The following is a 25,970-nucleotide window of genomic DNA, read 5'->3' on the forward strand; positions in this document are numbered from 1 at the left end:
CACATCGTGTGATGGGAGTGGGGAAATGTTTTGCCACGTCTGCCAACACAGTCATGTTAGTAAATGTACCAGTTGGCAGGAAAATATGTCAACAAAAATGAGGCCTGAGGTATTTGAAGCCTGTGCCAGGTTTCGGTTTTAGATTTGAAGAAAGTACTGATTGACATACTTTTGTTGATTAAAGCAAGCTTGAAAGGATTTTCCTCTCTCACTGTCTTCAAGTGATGTTAAAAAAACCATCAGAATAAACACATTTTAAAACAAACATGCTAAAATATTTCAGGGGATAGGGAACCTTTATTTATTTCTGAAGTTACAATTTTATTTATACTCAGTAAACTGGGGCTTAAATCTTAGTAAACTGATATAAATATATCAATCTTTCAGCGGAAAGACTGCAATGGTTTGATTATGATGATGGTGATAATAGGCCATTGAGTCATTGTCGGCTCTTAATGATCACAATAGGTTTTTTCTCCCGTGATGATCTGTCCCCAATTTGGTCCTTCAGTGTTTTCAATAGTGCACTCATAATTACTGTTGCTGAGTCTACCCACCTTGTTGTTGGTTGGTCTCTTCTTCTCTTTCCTTCCAACTTTTCCAGCATCAGAGCCCTCTCCAGAGAGATAAGTGTTTGCAAAATGAGTAGGATAATTTGAACCTGGTAAATTGTGCCTTGAGTATGAACTCTGGGTTGATTTGTCAGACAATCCATTAGTTTGTTTTCTTGGCTGGCCATGGTATTCTCAGAAATCTTCTCTAATACCAGTTCAAAAGCATCAATACTCTTCCTATTTTGCTTCTTCAAAGTCCAACTTTTGCTTCCAGAGAGTTACAGGAATGCTTTGGTTGCACAATACTGATCTTTGTAAGTGTAGAGACATCATTGCATTTGAACTCCATATTTTAGTGGTTATTCCATCAGTTCCTGTAGCCTTCCAAACTGGTAATGACCAGAGTGATGATCTAATTTCATCTTCTAGTCCTAGAGGTTTTTGTAAGTAAGAATATCTTTTAAGGTATCTTGGATGTTGATATCTCTATTATATAAAATTTCAATATTGTCCTTTCATTTTTGTTTGATCTTCCATCTCTTTGACTTACCCTGTGGTAAGGTGAGCGACAATAAATTTTATAAATCAATCTATCTATAGTAGTGGCCAAAATTGTGGAAACCTTTTGTATTTTTGAGGTTTGATGCAGTGGTGAAATCTGAACTAATTTGCTACTGGTTTGCTGGTTGCGCATGTGCTGTGCACGCACATGCGCAGTTCGCACCAAACGTGCTACATGTGCATGCACAATACACACCAAAAGAAGGCTTGGGAAGGTAAGTAGAACAGTGGGGGGGAGGGTGCCAATCAGCTGTAGCGCGCGATCTTGGGAATCTTTTTAAAAACTTTTTAAAAGCATTTTTTGCTACCAGTTTCGGTGAATAGGTAGAAAAAAATGCTTAAAAAAAGTAAAAAAAAAAAAGTTCCGACGATTTCACGTTGCTCAGCTGATCGTCAGAACTTTTTTAAAGTATTTTTTTACTACCGAAGTGGCCCAAACTGTAGCATTTCACCCCTGGTTTGATGGCTAATAACACCATTTGTTTTTGGAGTTTCAAGATAATCATATTCCACTGCTGGAATGGCCTGGGAATACCCCAGATCTTAACCCAATTGAAAATCTATGGAGCCAACTAAAGAAAACTTATTAAGTCAGAAGCGACCCAGCAATAAAACCCAGTTAATAGAAGCATTCATTCAATCTTAGTTTCACATCTGCAGAAAAGACTTGGTTCACTCAATGGGAAGACGCTGTAAGACAGTAATTCATACTAAAGATTACTCAACTAAGAATTAACTGACATGGTAATAATTTTTGTATAGCTCATTTTTTCTATGGTGATAATTTTTGTATATCTCGTTTTTTCTACGTGTTTCACTTTTCTTCTTTATACTGTAACTGCTATTCTAATAGCAAATCCTTCATAAAAGTTATTGCATTACATTCTTGATTAAATCTTTCCATTGATATATAATGGAAACAAAACAAAAAGTGGTGTTATTAGCTAGTTTTAGAAAATAGTTTTCCTAAAAGGTTTCCACAATTTTGGCCACTACTGTATCCATCCATCCATCCATTCATCCATCCATCCGTCTGTCTGTCTGTGAATCAGTTACTATCTATCCATTGGCATCCTTTAGCACACCAATTCAGTACTGAATTTCAGAGAGCATTTCAAAGACTTCCCTTGTTTTTCCATGTCTATTTCCGTCCTTAATGTCTTTACAGATGAAATTGTAATACGGTGTCTAACTCTTTTAACAGTTCTCTGAAACTCTTTGTTAACTTCTTTCTGAGATTTTTGTCTTTTTTGGCGTTGATCTTTATTTTCTATCCATGTGATTTTTTTTGGTAAAAATATATGGATCGTTGTATTTGTTCATTCACAAGTCAAGTTAAAAACTAACATGACATATGAACTAAGAACCTAGAAAATATAATTTAGAGCTTTTATTCCAAAACTTTGTTATTCAGGTTCCATGGTTTCATCTATGTATGCATCATGCATGTCTTTGTAAGCCGCCTTGAGTCTCCATGTGCGAGTAGGCGGCAATATAAATTTTCTAAATAAATAATAAAATAAAAAATCTGGACTTTGAAGCCTGGCAGAGTTCTGCTACACCATAAATCATTGTTTATAATCTGTTGGGTGTATGTTTATGTCCATGTTTGCATCAATTGTGGCTCCTGGAAACTACATGGACAAGTCCCTACAATTTTCTTGGCAACATTTTCAGAAGTGGTTACATATATTGTGCTGGGCCAAAATCAAATCATGTTATTAATGCATAGTATGATATGCAATGTTACTGTATTCAGCCACCGATACCCTTTTAGGGTCAATATATTCTAATGATTTTCCACTGCCTTCCACACTTTTATTACATTGAGTTGCATCTCCAGCATTGTTCCAGACAATCCTGATTTATTGGAAACACAAGTGTACCAGGGTGGGATATGCATATTTCCTATTGGTTTAACTTGCGAGATAAAAAAAGTCACCACTGAAAATCAGCATTATTGTTATATTATTTTCTACATGTTACTGGTGCTGCATCCTGTTGAGTATTGCTGCCAATTATCCATGAGTGCTTATTCAACATGCTCTTAGTTGTATTAAATGGCCATTCTGCTATCTGCAGTCTGTTGGACACCAGACAGACTGTACCTGACAACCTAAAAGACAGCAAACTCTGGTAGGAGACAGAACTAAAAGAAATGATATGTGAAACAGGCCATACGCAAGGTGATCAGAGCAGAGCTGTAGCATAGGACCTGGTTATTTAAGTGGGGGGGGGGCTGCCTGTCTCCTATAGCATCTGCTTGGCTGGTCAGGATTGAAGCGGTCCAGGGTCCATGCTCCTTCAATTAAACAATGCCATCCATTGGGAGTCCGGAAACATGCTTTTTCTATACCAAATGAAATGAGGTGCTTCCAAAATTCAAATGGCCCTGAAGATCTGGTTCTACACCCAGGCCTTTGGCAAGCATGACTAAAGCTCCTTTTTCTCTTTAGTTCTGTCTGGTTTCATCATTTCCGCTGTCTGTTTTGTTTTTTGTAGTTTCTTTGTTTTTCACGTTTTTAACAAATTTGCAAACCACAGGGGGTAGTGGGAGTCATGTGGCATATACATTTAATTCATATTTTATTATTAATAATACTTTCTAATTAATCTCACCTTTATTATTACTCCCTGCAGCAAACCAATACTTCATCCAAATGACACACATGGGAGCATCGTAACAAAATCCTCTCCTTATAAGTAGCAATTTTTGAGGCACATTTCATCCCTTTCCCACCCCTATCCATGCATATGGCACAGAGTGTGACCTTTATTAGTTGAGTTGGAAAATATATAGAAAAGTCGATGTTTTAGCTGCCAGAGGCCCCGCGGGCTAGATTTAAGCACCCTGTGGGCAGCTACATTTCCAACATATAAAAATATAAAAAACATATAAAAATCAGTTTTTCCCAGCCCATAAAGGTTAGAATTATGATCCTCTTATAACAAGGAGCCCTAGATAAATCCACTGCGAGCATCAGAGGTAGATAAATTGCAGCATTTATGCAGGCCTCAATTTTGACATCTTTTGAGCAGCTGCATGTACTGACCCTTGTACTATATACTGTGTTGGCTAAGCAGGCAATCGTGTCTTTTCTTTTTAATGACCAAAAAAACACGTTTTTAGGCAAGGTGACCCAACCCACGGGTATACTTTGTTTTGCAATGTGAATTCTATGTTGGAAAAGCACATCTGGGGACAGGAAGGAAACAGGACTGCTCTTCTCTAAACCTTGTAAACTCCTGAACGGGGTAATGCTGGGAATACTATAGGCGCTTCCAAGTTCTGTTAAACGAGGGACAAGAAATCCACGCGTGCTTTTCTGTTCATATTTTTGGGTCCGTTCCCCCCCCCCAGCCCGCAGATGTGCGCACTTGGCAACCACTTCCAGCAGGCTTCACATTGCAAAACAAAATACACCCGCCGGAGCAGGGAGCCTGCGTGGGCGCCGCCGGCCCAATGCCGGGTTGGGCTTCTTTTGCCTTTCAGGAGTTTCACTCCAGCCCCCGCGCAGAGCCGGAGGATGAAAGAGCTGCGAAAAACGGGCGGGTCCCCACGACTGCAACCAACCCCCAACCCCCTACACACATTTGTAACCTGAGCTAAGCAGCCCGAGCCCTTCCGTCCTGCAGGGGGCGCGGGAGAGACGAAGCCCCGGAGCCGCCAAGGGCAACAGAGAGAGCGAGAGCGAGTCAGCGCCTCCGCGCGGATCTTCTGGCAAGAGTGCCAAGCACGTGGAGGAGGGGCTGGACGCGCAGGAGAGGCCGGCCTGGGCCGAAGGGCGGAGCTGGGAGGGCGGGCGGCTCGCGGGTTGCCCGCTCGGATGGGAACCCGAAAGGGGGAAATCCGTGGTGGGGGACAGAGAGGAAGGAGCTAGTTGGAGCTCCGGGCAGCTGTCCCTTGCTGGAATCCGGATCTGTCGGGTGGTGGGACAGAGCAAAGGCTGGACCGAGAAATAAGAGGATGGAGCCCGTAACCAAGTGGAATCCTAAGCAAGTTGTGGAGTGGACCAAGGGTAAGAAAGAGGACGCCGGCTGCTCCTCCCCGCTTGGATCTTTCTCCGGCGCAGCTGTTTGCTTAGGACGCTTCCAGCCCTGCTTCTGCTTCTCTCCAAACTTTCTCTGCTAACTTCCCATCTTTGTTCCTTCTTTTCCCCGGGTCTCTCGATCTCTCCTGGCAGCTCCCCCCCCCTCCCGCCTTGCTCCCGACTCCCGGGTTCTGCCGAGGAGGACGGTAGATCACGGAGGGATCGTGCCTGCCGTAGTTTGTCGCTCTTAATCTGAGAAGGGCTTCTGCAAAACCTCAGTTCCTTGGCTACGAGCAAAACACACGCGCGCACATAGTCGCCTGTCTCTAGCAGACGAGCTGGCCTCCCGCGCGGGTAAACAAACAAGCCTAACTCTCCGCGGCCCTGAGCGCCTTATGGCAGTTTGGGATGAAGGCTTGGGCTCCGGGAGCCGATCGCGAGAGTTCACTGCTTTCCAGCTTTTGATGTTCACGCAAAAAAAAAAAAAAAAGGCACACTCAGCCAAGCGTTGGCCAGAGTTAGTGGAGAACACATAACGCGTGTCCCTTGCGCTCTTGAAGGATAATAATGGGCCGTAGCGATTCATTCAAGGCGAAGATCTCAATCTAAAGGGACCCCTCTCCCCCACCTACGAGTTGCCCATTTAATGCTTGAAGCGAACCAGGGTTCAAAATGGCCCGGAACCACAGAAGATGTGCGTCATTGGAGCCTGAGAAATATGCCAGATTCCAGAGCTTCCCTTTTGAACGGATGTCCTGTTAGCAATTGAGGGTGTTTAAAGAAATAAATAATAAGTTATCTTGCATATGACTGCTAAATGTTGAGGTGGTAGGTTTTGCAAGCACCTCCTAGGTAAAATGCCAGTCTGAACGCAGCCCGATGTGCTTCTGCCCAAACATGCAGTGCTCCAGAACATTTCAACTTTAGGCGCCACTTGATTCTAAGAGAAAAGTGAATCCTAAGGGTGCATTAGTTGGTTGGCAGCATTCCCGAACCTTTATAAACACTCATCCCCCATCCCAAATAATGCACCATCTGTCTGTTTAGATCAGGCTGATATAGCTGGATGTGCAGAACCACACCACTTCCATGATTTTGAGATATCGTAGCTGTCAGAGTGGCCCTGTTGGAGTGGAGATAATGGGGAATGTATCAGTTTGGGGAAGACTGCTAGGCAGCACAGCATAGGTTAAGGATGAGTGCAATCCTGATATTGCAGAAATGCTTTTTAGGACTTCGGCTTTTTTGATAAGCTGTTTTCTTTGATCTGTAAAGCTTCTAGGATATTTGGTTAAGGATATTTATCAACTACTTGGTATTGTCAAAGATCTTCATTAATGATCAACAATCTTGAGTTGTGCTGTAGAGCCTTCCTAGTTTTTCCTCCACTATTTTCTAACTTAATCTTCATGAATATTGGATATTCAGTACATTGGGATAATTAATTTGTTTCCAGAACGTTTAAAAATAATAGAATGCCATTTCAACGGAAGATAAATTTAGTCTGGTGCCTGCAAATAAGAATCCTCAAAGGTCACTGTAGAAGAAACACCTGAGTTAAAAGAGTACTATAATTTTAATTATTTGCGTGAAGTTGTTATTTTGAAAACTTGGAAAGGAAAACATGAAAGGATATGTATGCCAGTCAGAAACCATTATCTGTGGCTCTTTCTGTGTTTTTGTTACATGATTTTACTCTTCTGGCTCATGGGCTTTAGTGGAGGTTACCACTAAAACATCTTTTATATTTCATTCAGATTGAATTGAATGTTAATCCTTTCTTTTCCCTTTGCACTTGTACACCACTTATGCCTGGGCTGTTAAAAGAGAAAATGCGATACTTTCAGTGATCCTGTTCATTTAAAGTGTCTTTCAGATATGTGAAAATACATGTAAATGTGGCTGAGTTATTTCACTCTGACTAGATGATCTGAAAACTTTTAAAATTTGTTTTTGTAAATGGAGTCTTGGAATATTTATCTAGCTCCTGTATCATTACTGGCTACAACAAATGGTAAAAATTGCCATAGCTTGCATGAAAATGGATGTTATGGCTCTGAAAACGCTTGTGCTTATTTTGTGGCTTTATCCCTTGCCTCATATGTCAGAGGTCCCTTTTAGAGCTTCCTGGTTTTCTGTGCATATCTTTCTTTTTCTGGGGAAAAAAAAAACTTCTTCAAAAGAAGAAATTATGGAAGGCTTTTAAAGGAGGGTCGAAGGAATAAAGAGGGAAATAAGAGGTGATTGGATGGAGGATCTTTCTGTATAGAAGGGAAATGTGGCTGTTTTGTCATGCTGCTTTAAAAAGGGAATTGAATATTTCACAGCTGATCTTGTATCAGGCTAGACAACAATGCAGGCAGCTGCATCCCAACAGAAGAAATCTGATTTTCTGAGCTGCCATTAGTGCAACAGCTCCTACCATAGGAAAGGTACCATCACTTTGGATGGGTTATAGTTCAGCTAAGGAATAAGATCTCAATATGCCCAAGGTTTGCTGGCCTGCATTGTCACAAGTCCCTCAGCCACTTTGATTCTTTATAGAAAAGTCATGTCAGAAGAACAGGTTAACATTTGGCCTAGTGCAATGTTTCCAGTGGATTGCATGAACCAATCTGTTGTGGATTATAAATAATGTTTTAGTGTGATATGTGAAATCAGTCTGTGGCTGGGTTGATGCAACAGACTAAGCCAAAGTTGTTTGCATCTTAGCATACTGCATGAATCAATATTTATGTTTCAGATTGTTACATATACAGGTAGTCCTTGATTTATGCCCACAATTGAGCCCAAAATTTCTGTTCTTAAATGAGAGATTGTTAAGTGAGTTTTGTCCCATTTTATGACTTTTCTTGCCACAGTTGTTAAGGGAATCACTGCAGTTGTTAAGTTAGTAACACCGTTGTTAAGTGAATCTGGCTTCCCCATTGATTTTGCTTGTGAAAAGGTTGCAAACGGTGATTACATGACTTTGGGACACAGACATGGTCCTAAGTATGAACCAGTTGCCAAGCATCTGAATTTTGACCACATGATTATGGGGCTGCTACAAAGGTCATAAGTAAAAAAAGGGCCATGTCACTTCAGCACCATTGTAACTTTGAACAGTCACTAAATGAACTGTTGTAACTTGAGGACCACCTGTACATAGTTAATTGTAGTTTTATTTAGTGAACTGTAGTTTATCTGGCCAAGCAAGTTGTGTGAATTCAGCTTTTTTTATATGTACAGTTGTTAATATTCCAAAATGGGGAATCTGGTGTTTTTTTTAACAGCATTAAACTCATTACAATGTTATTTCCTTATTAAAAAAATTCTAGGTGCTCTTTCAGTAGCTGGGGTCTGTATCATATTAAGTCATGATGGGTTTTAATCATAGTTTATTGAATGAACAATAGTAATGTTTCAGTTGTATTTTTAACAACGTTTTGCAGACAGTGGCTGGGTTCACCCTATTGTAACAATACTTCAGCCACAGAGATGGCATCAGCGTTTCTGGTTGGAAAAGTTTCCACCCACTTAGGAATCATACAGTCACCAAAGCATACTTAGAGCCTTTTCAGGGTGGGAGTTCATTTGTAATCCCGAAAATAGTTCAGCTGGATAACTCAGGGCATGGAAGGGAGGCTTCAGTCTTCTCTCTGCATTGTTAGTTAAATAAACTACACAAGTAGTTTGTTTAACTACAAGGTCACAGCAGCTTTGACTTGATTTATCCCTTATACAAACCAAAATGAATGAAACCCATCAAATTATATTATTAGCACATTGTGAACTCAGACATTGAGTGGAAGAATTATTTTAATAGTTGTAGCTATCTTTACATTTTCAGTATCTGACCAACATTGTGTGCTAGTTTATTTATTTATTTATTTATTTATTGTTTAAATTTATATACCGCCCTATCTCCCAAAGGACTCACACACAGTGATCACACAGTGTCAGTTTAAAAAAAAAATCCAAATTATTTCATGGAGAAACACTGCGATATATGCAGAATACATTCAGAATGTTCAAATTTGAAATTATACATACCCATAAATTATTGTTTAATGATTAAAACATAATTTTGATTTTTTTTTTAGACCACATTCTGACATCAGCAAGCCAGAAAACATACAATATGGATGTTAAAAGCATGAATTATGCAAATGTTACTGGTCCAGTTAGATAGTGATCTGTTTATACAAGAGCCGCGTTCAATGGCTTATTTAAGTGTCACTGTAACAAGATAAGATATCTGTTCCGATTACAAAATAATTCAATAACACAAAAAGACTTGGGCACTTCAGCCAGGGCATTCTCAGTTTAAGTTTCACTGAAGTCATGAGACTTAGTAAGTCACCTCTGGCTACTTTTATTTTTTTATAGTCTTGTAGTTTCTCCTTGTTATCCTTTCTGCAAAATGGCGATATTTACTGTTCATATACTCCATTAGGGCATGATCAAATGTCCTCTGGCTACTCCAAAGTAGATCTCCATTATTCTAAATTGGGGAGAATTATGGGAAATGTACAATTTGAAGGACTTCAGGATTCCTTTCTTCTGAGCAATTCTGAAAACTGATTTCTTCACTCTGGTGCTTCTGGGATATGGACCCACAACTCTTTGTCACCCCTAGCCAGCCCAGAGAGCAATTCATTATTGGCAGGATAAATTTGCATACATAAGATGTACAATTTAAAATAAAAAAGATTTGGAAGAGAAATGGAATCTGAGAGTTAGGACGAAAATTTGAGAACTACAGTTTGTATCCCCCTCTTCAAAAGCTAAGAAAGGAAAAGAAACTTAATCCTTACTTAAGCTTCATACCTTGAGATCCAAAACTGTATCTTTGACTGAACATATTGGAAGTTGCAATCCTTAAAACCCAAGGAACTCCAATCAGAATAAAACAGGGCAACCTGTCTGCGTCTGAAGGTGCTGTAGCCTCAGAGATAAGCTTCAGTGTCCTTATCTGTAAGCAGACTTCCACTTTCACCATAATGTAAGTATGAATCCTCTTGCAGATCTCCACTATAGATGCAATAACTCCATGCAGGTTCTTGCATCATCGGCAGTCTTAGCTACTTGCCCCAAAGTTTGTTATTTCTCCTAATAGAGAGAGCCATTTTGGTGTAGTGGTTAAGGTGCTGGCCTAGAAACGGGAAGATCTAGTTCTAGTCCCACCTGAGGCATCAAAACTGGCTGGTGACCTTGGGCCAGTCATTCTCTCTAAACTCAACCTACCTCATAGAGTTATTGTGGGGGGAAAGAGGAGTAGGAGCACTGTGTATGTTTGTTGTTTTGCATTATTTAGACAAGTAATAGAAGCTGAAACAAAACCCAATAAATAAAATAAGATGGGTAATATATCCTTAACATTGTTGCTGGACTGCAGTAACCATCTCTCTCTGATAGTAGCCATGCTGGGTAAGGTTAATGAAAATTACAGCTTAGGAAGGCCAACAAAAACTTGCAGTATCAATCAATTTTGGTCACCACACTACAAAAAAAATGTTGAAACTTTGGAAAAAATGCAAAGGAGAGCAAGTAAGATTAAAGGCCTGGAGACAAAAATATATGAAAAACGGTTGCAGGAATTGGGTACGGCCAGTCTAGAAGAAAAAAACTAGGGGTGACATGATAAGAGTATTCTAGTATTTGAGGGGCTGCCACAAAGAAGAGGGGATCAACTTATTTTCTAAAGCACTATAGAAGGCAAGACAAGAAAAAGTGGATGGAAACTAATTAAGGGGAGAAAAGCAACCTGGAATTATGGAAAAACAATAGTGAGGACAGTTAATCAGTGGAACAGCTTGCCTCCAGAAGTTGTAGGTGTTTCATCACTAGAGGTTTTTAAGAAAAGACTGGAAAGCCACCTGTCTGAAATGATATAGATTAGAATCTCCTGCTTGAGTAGGAGGTTGGATTAGAAGATCTCCAAGATCCCTTCCAGCTGTATTCTGATTGAACCTCTGTCCTACAGGGAAAAAACCCTTTATATTTGTTGTAATATGTACTTCAACTTGCTTTCTTCTGCTGTTTATTTAAACTGAATTTCCACCAATTAATCAAGGCTGGGATTAACTACATTGCATGATTTTATTTCATTGCTTTTGGGTTTCATAGGAGTCATTTAAAACCAAGTCAACAGCTGGTTAAATACACTGGTGTTAAGTTACATTTTAAATTGTTTAAGTTAAGAAAAACTGGGTATTATCTCAGCTTTGATTTCCTTCTACAGTTCTTAGATTTTCATTATATTTGGCCAAAGTGAATGCTATACATGAATGTTACTGGGGTTTTTTTTTAAATGAGAAGTAGCATTCTTGGTAATACAAAGTACAAAGCAATTATTATTTTGAAGTGGCGTTTAAGAGTAAAGAAGAAAACACTTTGTAGGTTGGAGGGAAGCAGTTGGCTCATACCTTAAGCTAAACCATTATGTGGTTTGTTTGGTTTTGGATTTTGGTGGTGTACAAAGTGACCCATTAGTACTTAATCTAAAGGACAGATTGACACCCCCCCCTCCTTGTTCAACAAATAAAGGTTTATTCATCCAATGTTAGAAATTCCGTGTTAAAAATCCCAGATTAGTATTATGGTGTTTCACAGCCTTTTGTAAGGGGCAAAAGAGCAGGACCACACATGAAGTTAAATTGATTTGTTAGTCATGTCTATGCACGGGAATCTACTCAACTAACCGTTAAGGTACTTAACTAATAGTTAGCTCTATTTTGGTGGCTAGATAAGCGTCAACAGCATTCAAGAGGTGTTGGAGTTCCATTGTGATTACCTAAAGCTTCTAGGCTGATTCTTCTTTTTACTCCACCCCCAGGTTCTGCCACTCGTTCTTCTACACTGTTCTAGATAATTGAATGTGTCTTGTTGAAGAATGTGTAACAGTTCCTACTAAACGTCACTTGCTGGGTTAGTGCCTACCAGGTTGTTCTGTGAAAGCTTTCCCTAAATTCTAAAGGTTTATTGGCTCAGGTTCCTGGCACGGCACCTGGAATGAAAAAAGTGTCTATCACTATGTCCCTTTCTGTCTGCCAAGGATACCGTCCTACTCAAATTTACCTTTTAAAGGTCTTTTTAGAGCTTTGCATGCATTGAAAATGATTCACAAGGACTTTAATCCTCATCCGAGGGCAGCAACTCTATGCAACTTTTTTTTCCAGACACTCCCAGGAAAAAAAGGGATTGCCTTAATGAATATATACTGTGCTTCTGTGAAGTCAGAAACACTCCTTGCAGATTATTTTTGAAGCCCACCTACCCTTCCCCCGTATAAAAATAAATGGTGGTTCAGATCTAGCATGAGTATACTTACTATATGTGCGAGCAACTGGATTTTTTTCCTGGGCTCTTTTGATAGCCAGGAATATACATGCTTCTGAATTGAGGGATAAGGCATGTTCTTAACTCATTTTTTTCTGTGGACTGTGAGCCCTGGAACCAGGGGGTGGGCTGCTGGGGTTCGCAGGGGTTCGGGAGAACCTCTAGCTAAGATTCTGTACAGTTCGGAGAACCTCCAAATTCCACTCCTGGCTGTTCCCGTCTACCCCTTTCCTCTCAGGAGTCCCCACCTGGCCCCTTTTGGATGCAGGTAAGTGTAGGATGTGCCCAGAGGCTCGGGGAGGGCAAAAAGTGGGCCTACCAGAAGTTCAGGAAGGCCGGAAATGAGCCCTTTTCCAGCCTTCAGATAGCCTCCGGAGCCTGGGGGGGGCGTTTTCACCCTCCTGGAGGCTTAAGGAAAGCCTCTGGAGTCCGGGGAGGGCAAAAATGCCCCCTCCCCCTGCTGTAGTGCAGGAGGCCAACTAGGCCACGCCCACCCTAGCAACCAAGCAGAGAACCCCTTGCTAAAATTTTTGAAGCCCACCCCTGCCTGGAACCACACAAGTTCTGAAGCATTTTTCCTGCTTTGGATCTCAGAAGCTCACATTCCTAGAAAATAGCAAATTTTAGAGCAGAACACTGAAATAAAAACTTGTATTTCCAACAGTGCAGAACCAGTTATCAGTCTATATTCCCATAGACTGATAACTGGTACCCTTTGTAGAAAATGAAGTGGTAAGTGGCAACAAAGACTCTTGTCTTCTGCTTTATAATTGGTCAGACTTGCCTTGGCACTCATTTTGGGAGAGTGCTTATGACATGCTGTCAAAATCCAAATGTGTTTCTCTCCCATGTTTTTATCAGTCATCCCTGATTTAGTCCCCTCTAGAGAAATCTGGATTGTATCTTCAGTCTCGATATGGTTTCCCCTCCTGTTCTTGATGGGCATTATAATCTATCTTCTTCTTGTTGTTGTTGTTGTGATTTATTTATTTTTTAAAAATATAGCTTCTTAAATTTTTGTAGAAGTTCAAACATAAAGCACAAACGAAGGAATTAGGAAGGGGGAAAATCAGGAAGGGGATAGTGCAAAGGAATAAGGGCGGGGGGGAGAAAACTTCACCATTCTTTCTTCCATTGTGAGAACCTAAGTGTTTCTATCACTGTGCATAAGACATCGGCTTGGGGAAGGTTGTTCAAAGAATTATAGGATTCCAAAACTAACGGCCAATAGAAAGTCCAGACTAAATTGGGATTAGAAAGTGAAATGCCCTTTTAGACTCATCATGTGTACACCCAGAAACATAATGATGTATTATTAAAAAGTCCCTTCTGCTGTCTTTCAGAAGTGATAAAGAGAAACCTTATCCACCTGTATAGCCCAAGATCTCAGAAGCTCACATTCCTTACGAGACCATCCTAACACTATGAGTATCCCCTCAGAAAGGCTCAGTTCACACCCTAAGGATTCTCTTGAGAATTTTGGGATGGAGAGTGGGCTAGACCAGAGTTGTGCAGTACAAGATGAAAATACTTTAGGAATGTATCAGCTAAAGGAAATGTAGGGAGTGACTATGTTCATTTTTGTGTTGTGGAACAACTAAAATGAGAGCTGCTAAAGCCCATCTTCTTTTAAGGTTTTTTTTTTTTTTAGATGTGCCAAAACATGCTATCCTTTGAAACCTGTTTGTTTCAAAAGCATTCAAACAAGCATTGTTGAATCAATAATTTGGGAAAAAAATTATATTGTTTGCTTTCTAAGCAAATGTAACAAAGGTTGGAAATTTTAAATTTTGAGAAAGTTTATATTGGCCTATTTTTCTAAGACACACAAATGGACATTCTGCAAAAATGTCTATTTGTGTGTCTTAAAAATAAGCCTTAATGGCTTCAGATTGTAAGTTACTATAACATTCCTTTCATGATGCATATGGAAAATGATATTTCATTACAACCATCTTGCAAATGAGCACATCCTGGACTCCAACTCCCAGAATTCCCAGCAGAACTTCTGAGTGTTCGGATTTAGCACATCTGGAAGACACCAGTTTGGGAAAGACTAATTAACAGTAATTGCTTTGAATAAGTTTTTGCATTTGCAGTTGCTAATCTGCAGCATATGTTTTTAAAGGGTGGCCAGACTTGTTTGCCAATCCTTTTCCCTGATTGATACCATATGGGTGGGTTGAGATTTCTTCTGGATAAAGAGATTAATCTGTATGTTTTTGTCACATTAACATCATTCACAACCAAAGATGGTAAAAGTTAGGTATTAATAAGACTTGAGTGCTTGCCAAAGGACGTTTTATATGTGAACTAAGACGAGAAGAGTATTTGATGGCGCTACAACACTTACATCTTGGTGTGTCATCAGTTGTTGGTAGCCTTAAATATCCAGTTAAATCTGGGGCATGGACAAAGTTTTTATTTTAACTTTTACTTAATAGCAATAGCACTTAGACTTTTGTACCACTTCACAGTGCTTTACAACCCTCTCTAAGCAGTTTACAGAGTCAGCATATTGCCCCTAACAATTTGGGTCCTCATTTTACCAATCTCAGAAAGCTTGAGTCAATCTTGAGCCAGTCAGAATTGAACTGTCAAACTGCTGGTAGTCAGCAGTTGTCAGAATTAGACTGCAGTACTGCATTCTAAACACTGTGCATCTCAAAATGAACAGTTTAATGTGAAATGGAATGGAATGGAATGGAATAGAATAGAATAGAATAGAATAACAGAGTTGAAAGGGACCTTGGAGGTCTTCTAGTCCAACCCCCTGCTTAGGCAGGAAGCCCTACACTACTTCAGACAAATAGTTATTCAATCTCTTCTTAAAAACTTCCAGTGTTGGAGCATTTACAACTTCTGGAGACAAGTTGTTCCACTTATTAATTGTTCTAACTGTCAGGAAATTTCTCCTTAGTTCTAGGTTGCTTCTCTCCTTGATTAGTTTCCACCCATTGCTTCTTGTCCTACCCTCAAGTGCTTTGGAGAATAGCTGGACTCGCTCGTCTTTGTGGCAGCCCCTGAGATATTGGAACACTGCTATCATGTCACACCTAGTCCTTCTTTTTATTAAACTAGACATACCCAATTCCAGCAACCGTTCTTTACATGTTTTAGCCTCTAGCCTCCAAATCATCTTTGTTGTTCTTCTTTGCATTTTTCTAGAGCAGGGGTGTGGTCTGGATGGATGAATGAACGGATGGCTAGATAGAAGGAAGATAGATAGATAGATAGATAGATAGATAGATAGATAGATGTTGTTGTTAGTTGCAAAATCGTGTCTGACCCACCGCGACCCCATGGACAACGTTCCTCCAAGCCTTCCTGTCCTCTACCATCCTCTGGAGTCCATTTAAGCTCATGCCTACTGCTTCAGTGACTTCATCCAGCCCCCTTGTTCTCTGTCATCCCTTTCTTCTTTTGCCCTCAATCTTTCCCAGCATTAGGCTCTTCTCCAGTGAGTCCTTCCTTCTCATTAGATGGCCCAGGTATTTGAGTTTCATCTTCAAGATTTGGCCTTCTAAGGAACAGTCAGGGTTGATCTCTAGGACTGACCGGTTTGATCATCTTGCAGTCCAAGGGACTCGCAGGAGTCTTCTCCAGCACCATAGTTCAAAGGCCTCAATTCTTTGGCACTCAGCCTTTCTATGGTCTATACAGCCAGACATTGCAACTGGGAAAACCATATGCACTTTTGTTGACAGGGTGATGTCCCTGCTTTTTAGTATGCTGAGATAGATAGATAAATAGAACCAAATTGAAATTGATGCATTCCCTGCTGTTACAGCTTTTCATAATTGTTTGATGGTATTTTAATATTATACTATTATTTTTCAATGCAGGCTAGCAAATAGATTTGACCTTGTGGTTCATTGAGAGTGTCTTGGAGAACCTCAGAAATCATAGGACCACAGTTTAAGAAATACTGCCCCGGGCCATATTATAACTTGTTTAGATTTTAACTGATGTGGTTTGTAAACCATAGTTTATGTCCGACTTTGACAAAACATTAAAGTAAAAAATGTGAAGCAAGTCATAAATTTCTATGGGTTGCACATTGTATTACATGCATGAAGCATGATTAGGAGTTGTTTAAAGAATTATTGGTAAGCAGTGAAGTCTAAAAAAAAAAGAATGCAGAAAGCACGGTGATAAACTGTGGTTATTTATGAAACCTGGCTGTGATATATTCTTGCATTAATGAAGGTTGACATTCCCAACATTTCTATTTGAGGGATGGGAGGGTTGTACACTAGCCTGTTTGTCTAATGCAATAGGATATTACTGGCAAATGATAATATATACATCTTGGGAAATAGGCAGAAGGACAATCCCCTGATGTTACAAAAGGTATAATTAGGTCCTACAAGAGTCTTAACTAAATAAATTAGTTGTGAAACTGCATCTGGGCCAGCTGTGTGGTTTAATTCTTATGTTTCTAACTGAGCTCACACAGGGTGCTAAGCCATCGTTTCTTTAACCACACGTTAAACAATAATTGGCTGGATCACAATCAAAGAAACTTCAATATGGAAATTAATGGGAAATGTGAATTCAGCCTGTATCTCTATGAGAGAGCTTGTTGTACTTACCTGCATTAAATAACTGCAGAAACGATTGTTATTGGTGCCTTGCTTTGGAATGAATTCTGCTAATGAAAAAAAGCTATAGATGTTAGTGTAGTCGGAGGTATCTATTAGGATGCTTTATTCAAAACAGCTCTTTCATATATGGATGAGATATTATGACATGTGATATACGACACGATATACAAAGAATGGAGCTTGCAGTATGATTCTACAATAGTGCCTTAGTGCCTTTATCATTTCCTTCTCCAATCCCTTTCCTTCCCACCTCTGGTCTTCATTTGACCTTTCAGAGATAAGGTTGGTTAAGGTACAAGCCAAATTTAGATGATAATCAGTCTGACATCCATAAGCTGCCCATACTCATTGGCTGTCAACCTGTGAACAAGAATATATTTCACTGTCCCCCTCTTTTTTTCCTATTGGATGTGGATATCTTGAAGAATAGTGGAATAAATACTTAGAACAAACATTGGGCCAAATGAAACGGTGACTGGATTCAGCACATGGGCTAGCAGTTTATTATGCCTATTTTTTGAATTTCCTATTTTATTGCCAGAAATGTGTTTATAATATAATTGGGCTAAGTGAGGTAAAGTAGTGGATCCTAAAAAGTAACAAATAAAATAGTAATAATTCACAATAAAAATCTGTTGGATAATATGAAGTGGGAAGAACTAAAGATAAAATATGTTCTTTTCTCTAAAATACTTTTTCAATTAAATATAAATTTAATATATGCAAACAACTTAAAGTCTACACGTTAGTTATCTGTTTTCTCAGACACATTCAAGTAAAGGCTCCTACCCCCTTTTCAGCAAAAATGGCCAGATGGGCAATATTTGAATCAAGCATTTTAGATATTTAAGAAGATAGTATGCATGCTTACGGGACCGCCTGCTGCTACCGAATACCTCTCACCGACCCGTGCGCTCTCACAGGGAGGGACTCCTCAGGGTGCCGTCGGCGCGACAGTGTCGTCTGGCGACACCCAGGGGAAGGGCCTTCTCTGTGGGGGCTCCCGCCCTCTGGAACGAACTCCCCAGGACTTCGTCAACTTCGGACCTCGAACCTTTCGCATGAGCTTAAAACTTACTTATTTATCTGCGCTGGCCTGGGGTAGTTTTTAAGTTTATAGGTATTTTAATGGGTTTTAGTCTCAAATTTTAATTGTGGCCAATTTTAATAAGTTTTTTAATTGTATTTTAATTGTATTTATATTGTATTGTCTATTTTACTTGGCTGTGAACCGCCCTGAGTCCTTCGGGAGAAGGGCGGTATACAAATTTAATAAATAAATAAATAAATAAATAAATGTATTTCTTAGTGAGCAAATTGTTCTTCTTTGTCAATCAAAGGACACTATTTACAACACAGATACAAGATTCCTTTTTTGGCTTTGTCTGCATGAATCTGCACATATATTTTTAGGTGTATAACAATTTATTGGGATTGCTCAGATGGCATTTGTGAGATCCTTTTCTTTCCTTTTCACAAACAATCCAGCAAGGAAACTTAAATCAATTAATCTGAGGTTATCCAGTGAGGTTCTGGATAAAGGATTTGAAGACAAATCTAATATTTTTTAATTAAAGAGTCGGTATGCTGCTTCAACTCAACAGTTCAAAATTAGGACTGTGCAGTGCTTTGAATTCAAAGGGAAAAAGCTGCTTTGGAGCACTTGAAAGGGTGTTTTTGTAGTATTTATTAGCACTTTCTTAAACCAAATGTGCTTTATGGTTGCACTGCAGCTATAGAAAGAAAAAATACAGGCTGCTCCAAAGCATCTCTTTCCCTTTGATTTTGAACCACTGCATAGTCCTAACTAAAGACCTTTTCTTCCTTTTTAACTTTATCTAACTAGAAACCCACTCAAAAACTCCCCTAAAGTAAGCATATTTTACCATAAACGTACAAAGTTGCACAGATGGATAGTTAGCGTTTACTGCCTCCTTTCTTTGAGACAATTACATCATAGTTTTTTCTTCCAAAAAGTTGCGAAATTTATATAGGACAAAGATATATTTTTTAAATTCCCTTGCATTCTGCATCATGTTTAACTTGTGTTCCCAATTTGTGGGGGGAACACTTTCATACACACTGAAAATTGGAGAGTTTCTTTTCCATCTTTTTGACACTGAAAGCTAGCTCTGTTTCAGTTCTGCTGTAGAGAATTTCCTTTGTTTTCTTGAGTTCTCTTTCCCCCCCCTTAAAAATATACTGAATATATCTTTGCATCATCAAACAGGAAAACTGCTGATGGATAGGAGGCTATCTACTTCTGTTCTCCAAAGGCCTAATCTGACCAATGAAAGTCAGATTGATATGTTTAACAATTGAAATGAAATCAAGATAGAAGTTGGGTGTTCTTTCACAATTACATTTTTTTAAATTGTATTTTACTTTTACATTTATTTTCTATTACATTTATTTTGTTCAGTCACTATCCATTTTCTATTCTTGAAATAAAGTAACTATTTTTTAGTGCAGGGGAAGAATAATTTGTATCTTAACCATTTGGGTGTTGCTTAAGACTTGTGTCATAAAACAGATCTCAGGATGGGAAAAATTATACCTTGCTTTCTTTGTTAAGGAGTTCTTTCAGATCCTTATATTTCATCCTATAAAAGGTTGTTACATTTCATTAATTATTTTTGTGGCAGGAAGAAAATTGAATGAATGAATGGAAAACACAGGTTATCAGATATTGTAAAACCTTGTTTTAACCAACCAAAGGTGAGGGAAGGTATCACATTTGAATGTTGTGATATTCAAATGTATATAATTTATTTGCATAATTATACCATCACCATTTATGTTATTTGAAACACTTTATAGCATCTAGGCATGAAAATAGTGTAAAAATTGTGGTAGTATATATTTTATTCTTGTAGACTTCATAGACAAGTCTCCAGGCAAATCAACAGTCTTTTGCATATTGCTTTAAGTTCTCTAAAATGTGAATGGTTTAGTTGCTTGGACCATCCAGTTCTTTTTGGCTATCAAGTAGAAGGCCCATAAGAAAAATGGCGGGAGCAACATCCTCAAGCACTGGAGAGCTTTTCTTCTTTACGTAGATATATTTCTCTATTACTAATAAAGAATAAGAAAAGTAGTATAGGTTTGTAATGGAATTTATTTGCATTAATGGCTTATGCATGCTTTTAAGATGCAAACCTTTAATTACAGTAGATAAGACACAGTATAATGGCAGTACTCAGATAATACATTTAGTGAAGTCAATTAAAAGTATTAGATACAACATGGTAAGCTTTGTTGGTTTTGAGATTAGCTTTCTTTTATGATCGCTCATGTTTAAATCAATGCATTTGGAAGACTTTTGTGTGTTTAATCACACTTGGCCAAATAAAGGAATAGAGTAGAGTAGTGAGTAGAGTAATGAGTAGAGTAGAGTAACGAATAGACTACACTAGACTAGACTAAAGAGTTGGAAGGGATCTTAGGTCTTTTAATCAAACCTCCTGCTCAGGCAGGAAATCCTATACCATTTCAGACAAATGGTTCAGACAAAAAGATTAAGATTATGGTTCAACATATTGTGAAAAATCCAGAAAAATAGCTGTATTAAGAATGTTGTATTAGTATGGGCAATGTATATCTGCTTACTACAAACCCAGCAGATCCTCCAGATGTATTAGGTCTGCTATTCTCAGAATTCCCAGCAACTGTAGCCTTTGCTGGCTGAGAAACCTTTGACTTAATTCCCAACACATATGAAAGAAAGAATAGATATCTGTCAAACTATTGTAGTGTATTGATAAAGTACTGTGGCTCAGTATACTTCATGGGCAATAGCCATCCTTCACTAGGGTACAACAGCAAAGCTGGCTGAGGAACTCTGGGAGTTGAAGTCAACAAGTCTTAAAGTTGTCAAGGTTTGGAGACCCCGTCCTTAGAACATGACCCCTATTCGCTTGGGACATGTTTGTACCCTGAGAAAATACTAAGTGGTTGTCTTACTATTCTGGCTCCAGTTTTGCAAATATAGGATTGTCATGCATAGTGTTGAAACTAACCATATGTTGAAATGACAGATTGCTGCCAGCTTGTTATCTATATTTTCCTTGGATCTTTATTGTATGGTTTCAGATTTATTAGTGAAGGACTGCAGTATGTGTCTTTCAACTATTTTAATTCTGTTTGGTGAAAGAGAAATGGGATTTATTTTTTTCCTTCCTAAAGATAAGAAAAATTTGCTGGAATTTTCATGAGTGAGGTGGAAGGCTCTTCACTTGGTTATATAAGGTGGGCAGAATGTATGTAAACGTCCTTATAATTAAATAATCCTTTCATTTCTGGCTTTCCACAGTTCAACTAAATTGTAAGAACACATGATGAGGGCATTCCATATATAGGTCTTTCTGTTCAGGAAGCATGCAGCTACCAATAACATCAGAGGGATGGAAAGATTTGTGACAAACACCAACAGAACTAATCTTATCCCTGATAATCTCTTATCAGTTTATAGTAATCAGAGACAGGTAAGAAATGTCTTTTACATTCCAGATCAACCTGAGATGAATAAAAATAAAATCTATTTTGTCAGTGAAGAAAACATTCGAGAATTTGGAAGACAGATTTGTCATGCTATTAATGTTATTGATGCAAAGGAGAAAGGATGATTGGTTTCAGATAGTCAAATAGTCAGTGCTCTCATTGTTGCATTGTGTTTTGTCCTAGGATATTCAGAAGCTCCTTATCACCGTGGGAAAATAAAGCACCCACAAATATGATCTCTGATCTGCATTTCATTGGATCCTCTGTGTCTGCATGTACAGATAGGCAGATAGTCTTGTGAGGCTGTCATGAGTCTATCAGTCTCAGTGGTTTGATGGATGTTGCAGTTAACTGAAAGGCTTCTGTCAATTTACCAATATTGTAGAACTTTTTAGTTAACTAACCCCATAATATTCAACCTTGGCTGTCCATGGAATGATCATAAACAAGGGAGATTTTGGGAAGAGGGGAAGGTCAATAAAGTCTACCATGACTTTTTAATCTATATGAACAATATATGGGATCTGTAGCAATGACTGCATGGTAACTTAATCTCTCCCTAAAATGCCTTGCCTTTGGTGGGATTAATTAAGATTTAATACTTTTTAAAAATGTGTATCCATTTATTTATTTGCATCCTGCCTTTATTACTTTAACAAATAAGTCAAGGCAGCAAAAATATCCAGCACACCTTTGGTCCGCCTGTTTTTCCCACAACAACAACCCTGTGAGGTGAGTTGGGCTGAGAAAGAATGGCCCAAGATCAACCAGTCAGTTTGCATGGCTAAGGTGGAACTTGGACTCACAATCTCATGTTTTCTAGTCTAATGTCTTCACCATTAATTGGCAGACAGCTGTAGATCCTGAATGAGGATGACATCCTTAGAGAGCTTAACCCAGTGCTGTCATGAAAACCATGTATAAGTGGGAGCTTTTGTCATTGTTTGTTACCTCCTTCGCCAGAAGAGTGTTGTGAGTAGAACAAGTTGAGGCATGCCTAAAGAATGTAAATTAGAAACAAATCTGTCACCAGTAGCAGACAGTTTGTAAGAGACAGAAATATTTAGGGGGAAAAAAAGCAATGGGGTTGGATTAGCTTCATTAGAAATATTTTAAAAGGAAATGGAACATTTCCGTCAAGTCATATGGTCACCTGCTTTAATCCCACTGAATATCATATGATCTGTGAATGTACATAAATATGAGTTCCATTCCTCCTAAAAAGTTGTATAGAATAATACTTTTTTTTTACATTGATGTGAAGCATTTAGTTTTTATTGTTGACACAGATTCAAGGATTTCTTAATAAGAATGGATGCTTGACGTTTACTAAATAAGAGAGAAAGTTGATTTTTTAAAATACTTCAATGTGAATAACTTGGAGATATAAAGTTGAAGATTTGATGTTCGGTGCAAGAATATTTAGTGCCCACATTGAATAATTGCTGAGTTGTCTGCTATGTGTAGGGTGGGGTGTATACAATACTACAGTAAAGTAACTTTTCCTGAGAAGAAGTGCAGGCTGCATATGATGAGCTGAATAGAGACAAGTCTGGTTTTTCTACTAAACCTAACATGAAGCTGGGATTGTTCTTCAAGAGAATTTCTGAAGTCAGAAATTGGTTTTTCTGACATTGAGAGGTTGAAAAAGCAAGGGAGCAAATAAAGAGCTTCTTCCTTTATCTGCAATTAGATTTCTATGTAATTCATGGGTATCTATGAAATTCCTGGCAGCTCCAGCCAGTAATAATAAATGCTAGGAGTTGTCATACAGCAACATCTGTAAGCAGCAGTTCTTCCCGCTGATATCCAGAATAAAATAAATACCAATTGAAGGGAGTAGGGTGACATTGGGATAATAAAATAGGAGGTTTATATGCCATGTAGGACACTAAAGAACTAAATGATAGTTTTCAAGTATGGTCAGTTGGTGGCCCTCCAGATGTTTACTTACTTTAACTTCCAGGAACCCTGGTTTATTAGGTATGTTGAGGACTATTCTGAAACATCTAGAGGCCCATGCAGTGCTTACACTTAATTCAAAGTTAGAGCAGCATGGAAGGGAAAATGTAAAGCATGGAAGAGGAAAATAGACTTATTTTGCACAAATGCATTTGGTATTTCTAAATTAGTATATACAAAGTCATTCTCTTGTGGGTTAGTTTTAGGTTCTTGGCAATCTGAGAAACTATTTGTGGAATGCACAATGATTTCCAAGTTCTCAAATTTATCTTCTTGGAAATTTAATCCATATAACTAATCTGGCAAGCTTTTCTTCGAAAAAAATTAGTAGGCTTTAAGGCAGTAATGGAGGTCTTTCTTGAACTGTAACTACCACCTTTAGCTTTGTCTGTTAAAGTTATTGAGAAAATTAATTCCTCATGACACACTCTCTTCCATGGCTACGGGTGGATTTAGACCTGAGGCTTTCCAGTCTTAGCCCAGCACTTTAACCACTAGACCAGGGGTCTCCAACCTTGGCAACTTTAAGACTTGTGGACTTCAACTCCCAGAATTCCTCAGCCAGCTTTGCTTGGAGTTGAAGTCTACAAGTCTTAAAGTTGCCAAGGTTGAAGACCCCTGCACTAGACTACACTATCTCTTGTTGCCTGCATTTTATTTTAAAGAGTATTTTATGGTACAACATTCTCTTGAAGTAAGCACAAATACTCAACAAACTGATGGCTGAAAATATTCTTAAGCCTTAAGTATGCCAAACTACTTTTCTTTCTGATTATTGTAAACTTAACAAAACGTCGCCAAGACACTTCCAATTTTACGCGGGAGAAAACCCGAATAACCAAAGATCTACACACACACACACATATATATATGAGAATAAATGCACGCATAGCAGAACACAAGATTGCAGTCAGAAAAGAAGAAAAAACTTCATCTCTTTTCCAGCACCTTAAAGCAACAGGACATGACATTGATTTTGAAGGAACCAAATTAATCTCCAAAACTGAACACTACCACAAGAAAATAATTATGGAAGCCATAGAAATAGAGAAACACCCCCATAACATGAATAAACATGATGATACCTCCCACTTACCAAACATCTGGAAACTAGCCCTAGTCAAGAAACGAATCCCAGCTACAAAAATTGACACCAACACACGACAGGACCTTGAACTTGAAACCAGACCAGGGCCCAAAATGCTACTTCCCACACAAACATCAACACATGACAAGATCTCAAACTCGGAACCAGACCAGGGCCCAAAATGCTACTCCCCACACAAACATCAACACATAACAGGACCTCGAACTCGGAACCAGACCAGGGCCCAAAATGCTACTTCCCACACAAACATCAACCCCATTAACCAATTAGCAACACAGCCAACCAATCAGCCTGCAGCAGCTAGGCCAGCAATTTAAAAAACTCCCATTAACCAATCAATATGTAGCAACACAGCCAACCAATCAGCTTGCAACTGACGTTTCGCTTCAGAAGCTTCTTGGATGAGAAGTGAAACGTCTTCAAAGAAAAACCAGAAAGTCCAGTTGCCTCTTGAAAAAAAACATCTTTGGGATTTCAAGAAAGCATCTGTTTTGCCACCGTGTGGTAAAGCAGGGAGGTCGCTTCACTTCTCTGAATTAGCTGAAGTTGCTGCTTTGGTTCGTTCTTTTCTGCAGCAGCTTCTGGCAACTGCCCATCCAACCAAGGTTCTGTGAATGCCCTAGCTTGGAAAGAGGAACTACATTCTTCTTTTGCAAATTGTGTAAGAAGGCAGATGGTGTTGCCACAACATGGTGAACGACATTATTTATTAGCATGAAGCACCATTCCGAATGGGAGTTACCTTATGTAGGCTAAATTGCAACTATTGCATCTCTTTGATCCCTCGCCTCCTTTTCATGACTTTGAATCTATATTGACTCCTAGAACTGCCTGAATGAATCTACTTTCTTGGCATGGTTCTGGAACTAGTTTGCCATTGCTTTCTTCCTAGGACTCAAAGACCTTGGGTAATTGGCCCTAGGTCACCCAGCTGGCTTTGTGCCCAAGGCAGGACTAGAGCTCCCAATCTCCTGGTTTCTAGGCGCCTTTAATATCTACACCAAACTGGCTCATTTTCACACACATAATATGGCTAAGAGGTGCTCTGAAGTGTGGCCCCATCCGTGATTCCCCGCCCTCTAATCAGTTGCTTCCAAAGGTGTACAAATCTTGCATTGTTAAGCTGCTCATTGACTTATTTAGGCAGATTTAATAGGAGCATGGTGGGGTGATAGCTGTATTTTCCTGCAGATTTTTAACCAAGCAGAAATTGTGCTTGCATAAAATTAAAGTATAATTGGAGAAGAATGTTAACTCCCCATAATAATGTCCCATAACTGGCACACCAGGTCTTTTATTTACCTCTCATTCACTTCCCACAACT

At 39.0% G+C, this 25,970-nt stretch overlaps 1 protein-coding gene across 3 annotated transcripts in view; it reads left to right on the forward strand.

The window, feature by feature from the left end:
* Positions 1-4,839: 4,839 nt before the first annotated feature.
* The window catches only part of CNKSR3 (CNKSR family member 3), a 90,356-nt gene continuing 69,225 nt past the window's right edge, over positions 4,840-25,970 (forward strand). The window contains exons 1-3 of one of the 3 annotated variants that reach the window (XM_058169105.1): positions 4,840-5,134; positions 19,722-19,794; positions 21,389-21,560. Coding sequence is in view for 1 of the 3 variants with exons in the window: in XM_058169095.1 (XP_058025078.1) it covers positions 5,083-5,134 (52 nt within the window). In the remaining 2 variants the exon portion in view is untranslated. The remainder of the gene's footprint in view (positions 5,135-19,721; positions 19,795-21,388; positions 21,561-25,970) is intronic. The other 2 variants (XM_058169115.1, XM_058169095.1) reach the window with 2 other exon arrangements.

This window comes from Ahaetulla prasina, chromosome 1, assembly GCF_028640845.1.
Source record: "Ahaetulla prasina isolate Xishuangbanna chromosome 1, ASM2864084v1, whole genome shotgun sequence".
NCBI lineage: Eukaryota > Metazoa > Chordata > Lepidosauria > Squamata > Colubridae > Ahaetulla > Ahaetulla prasina.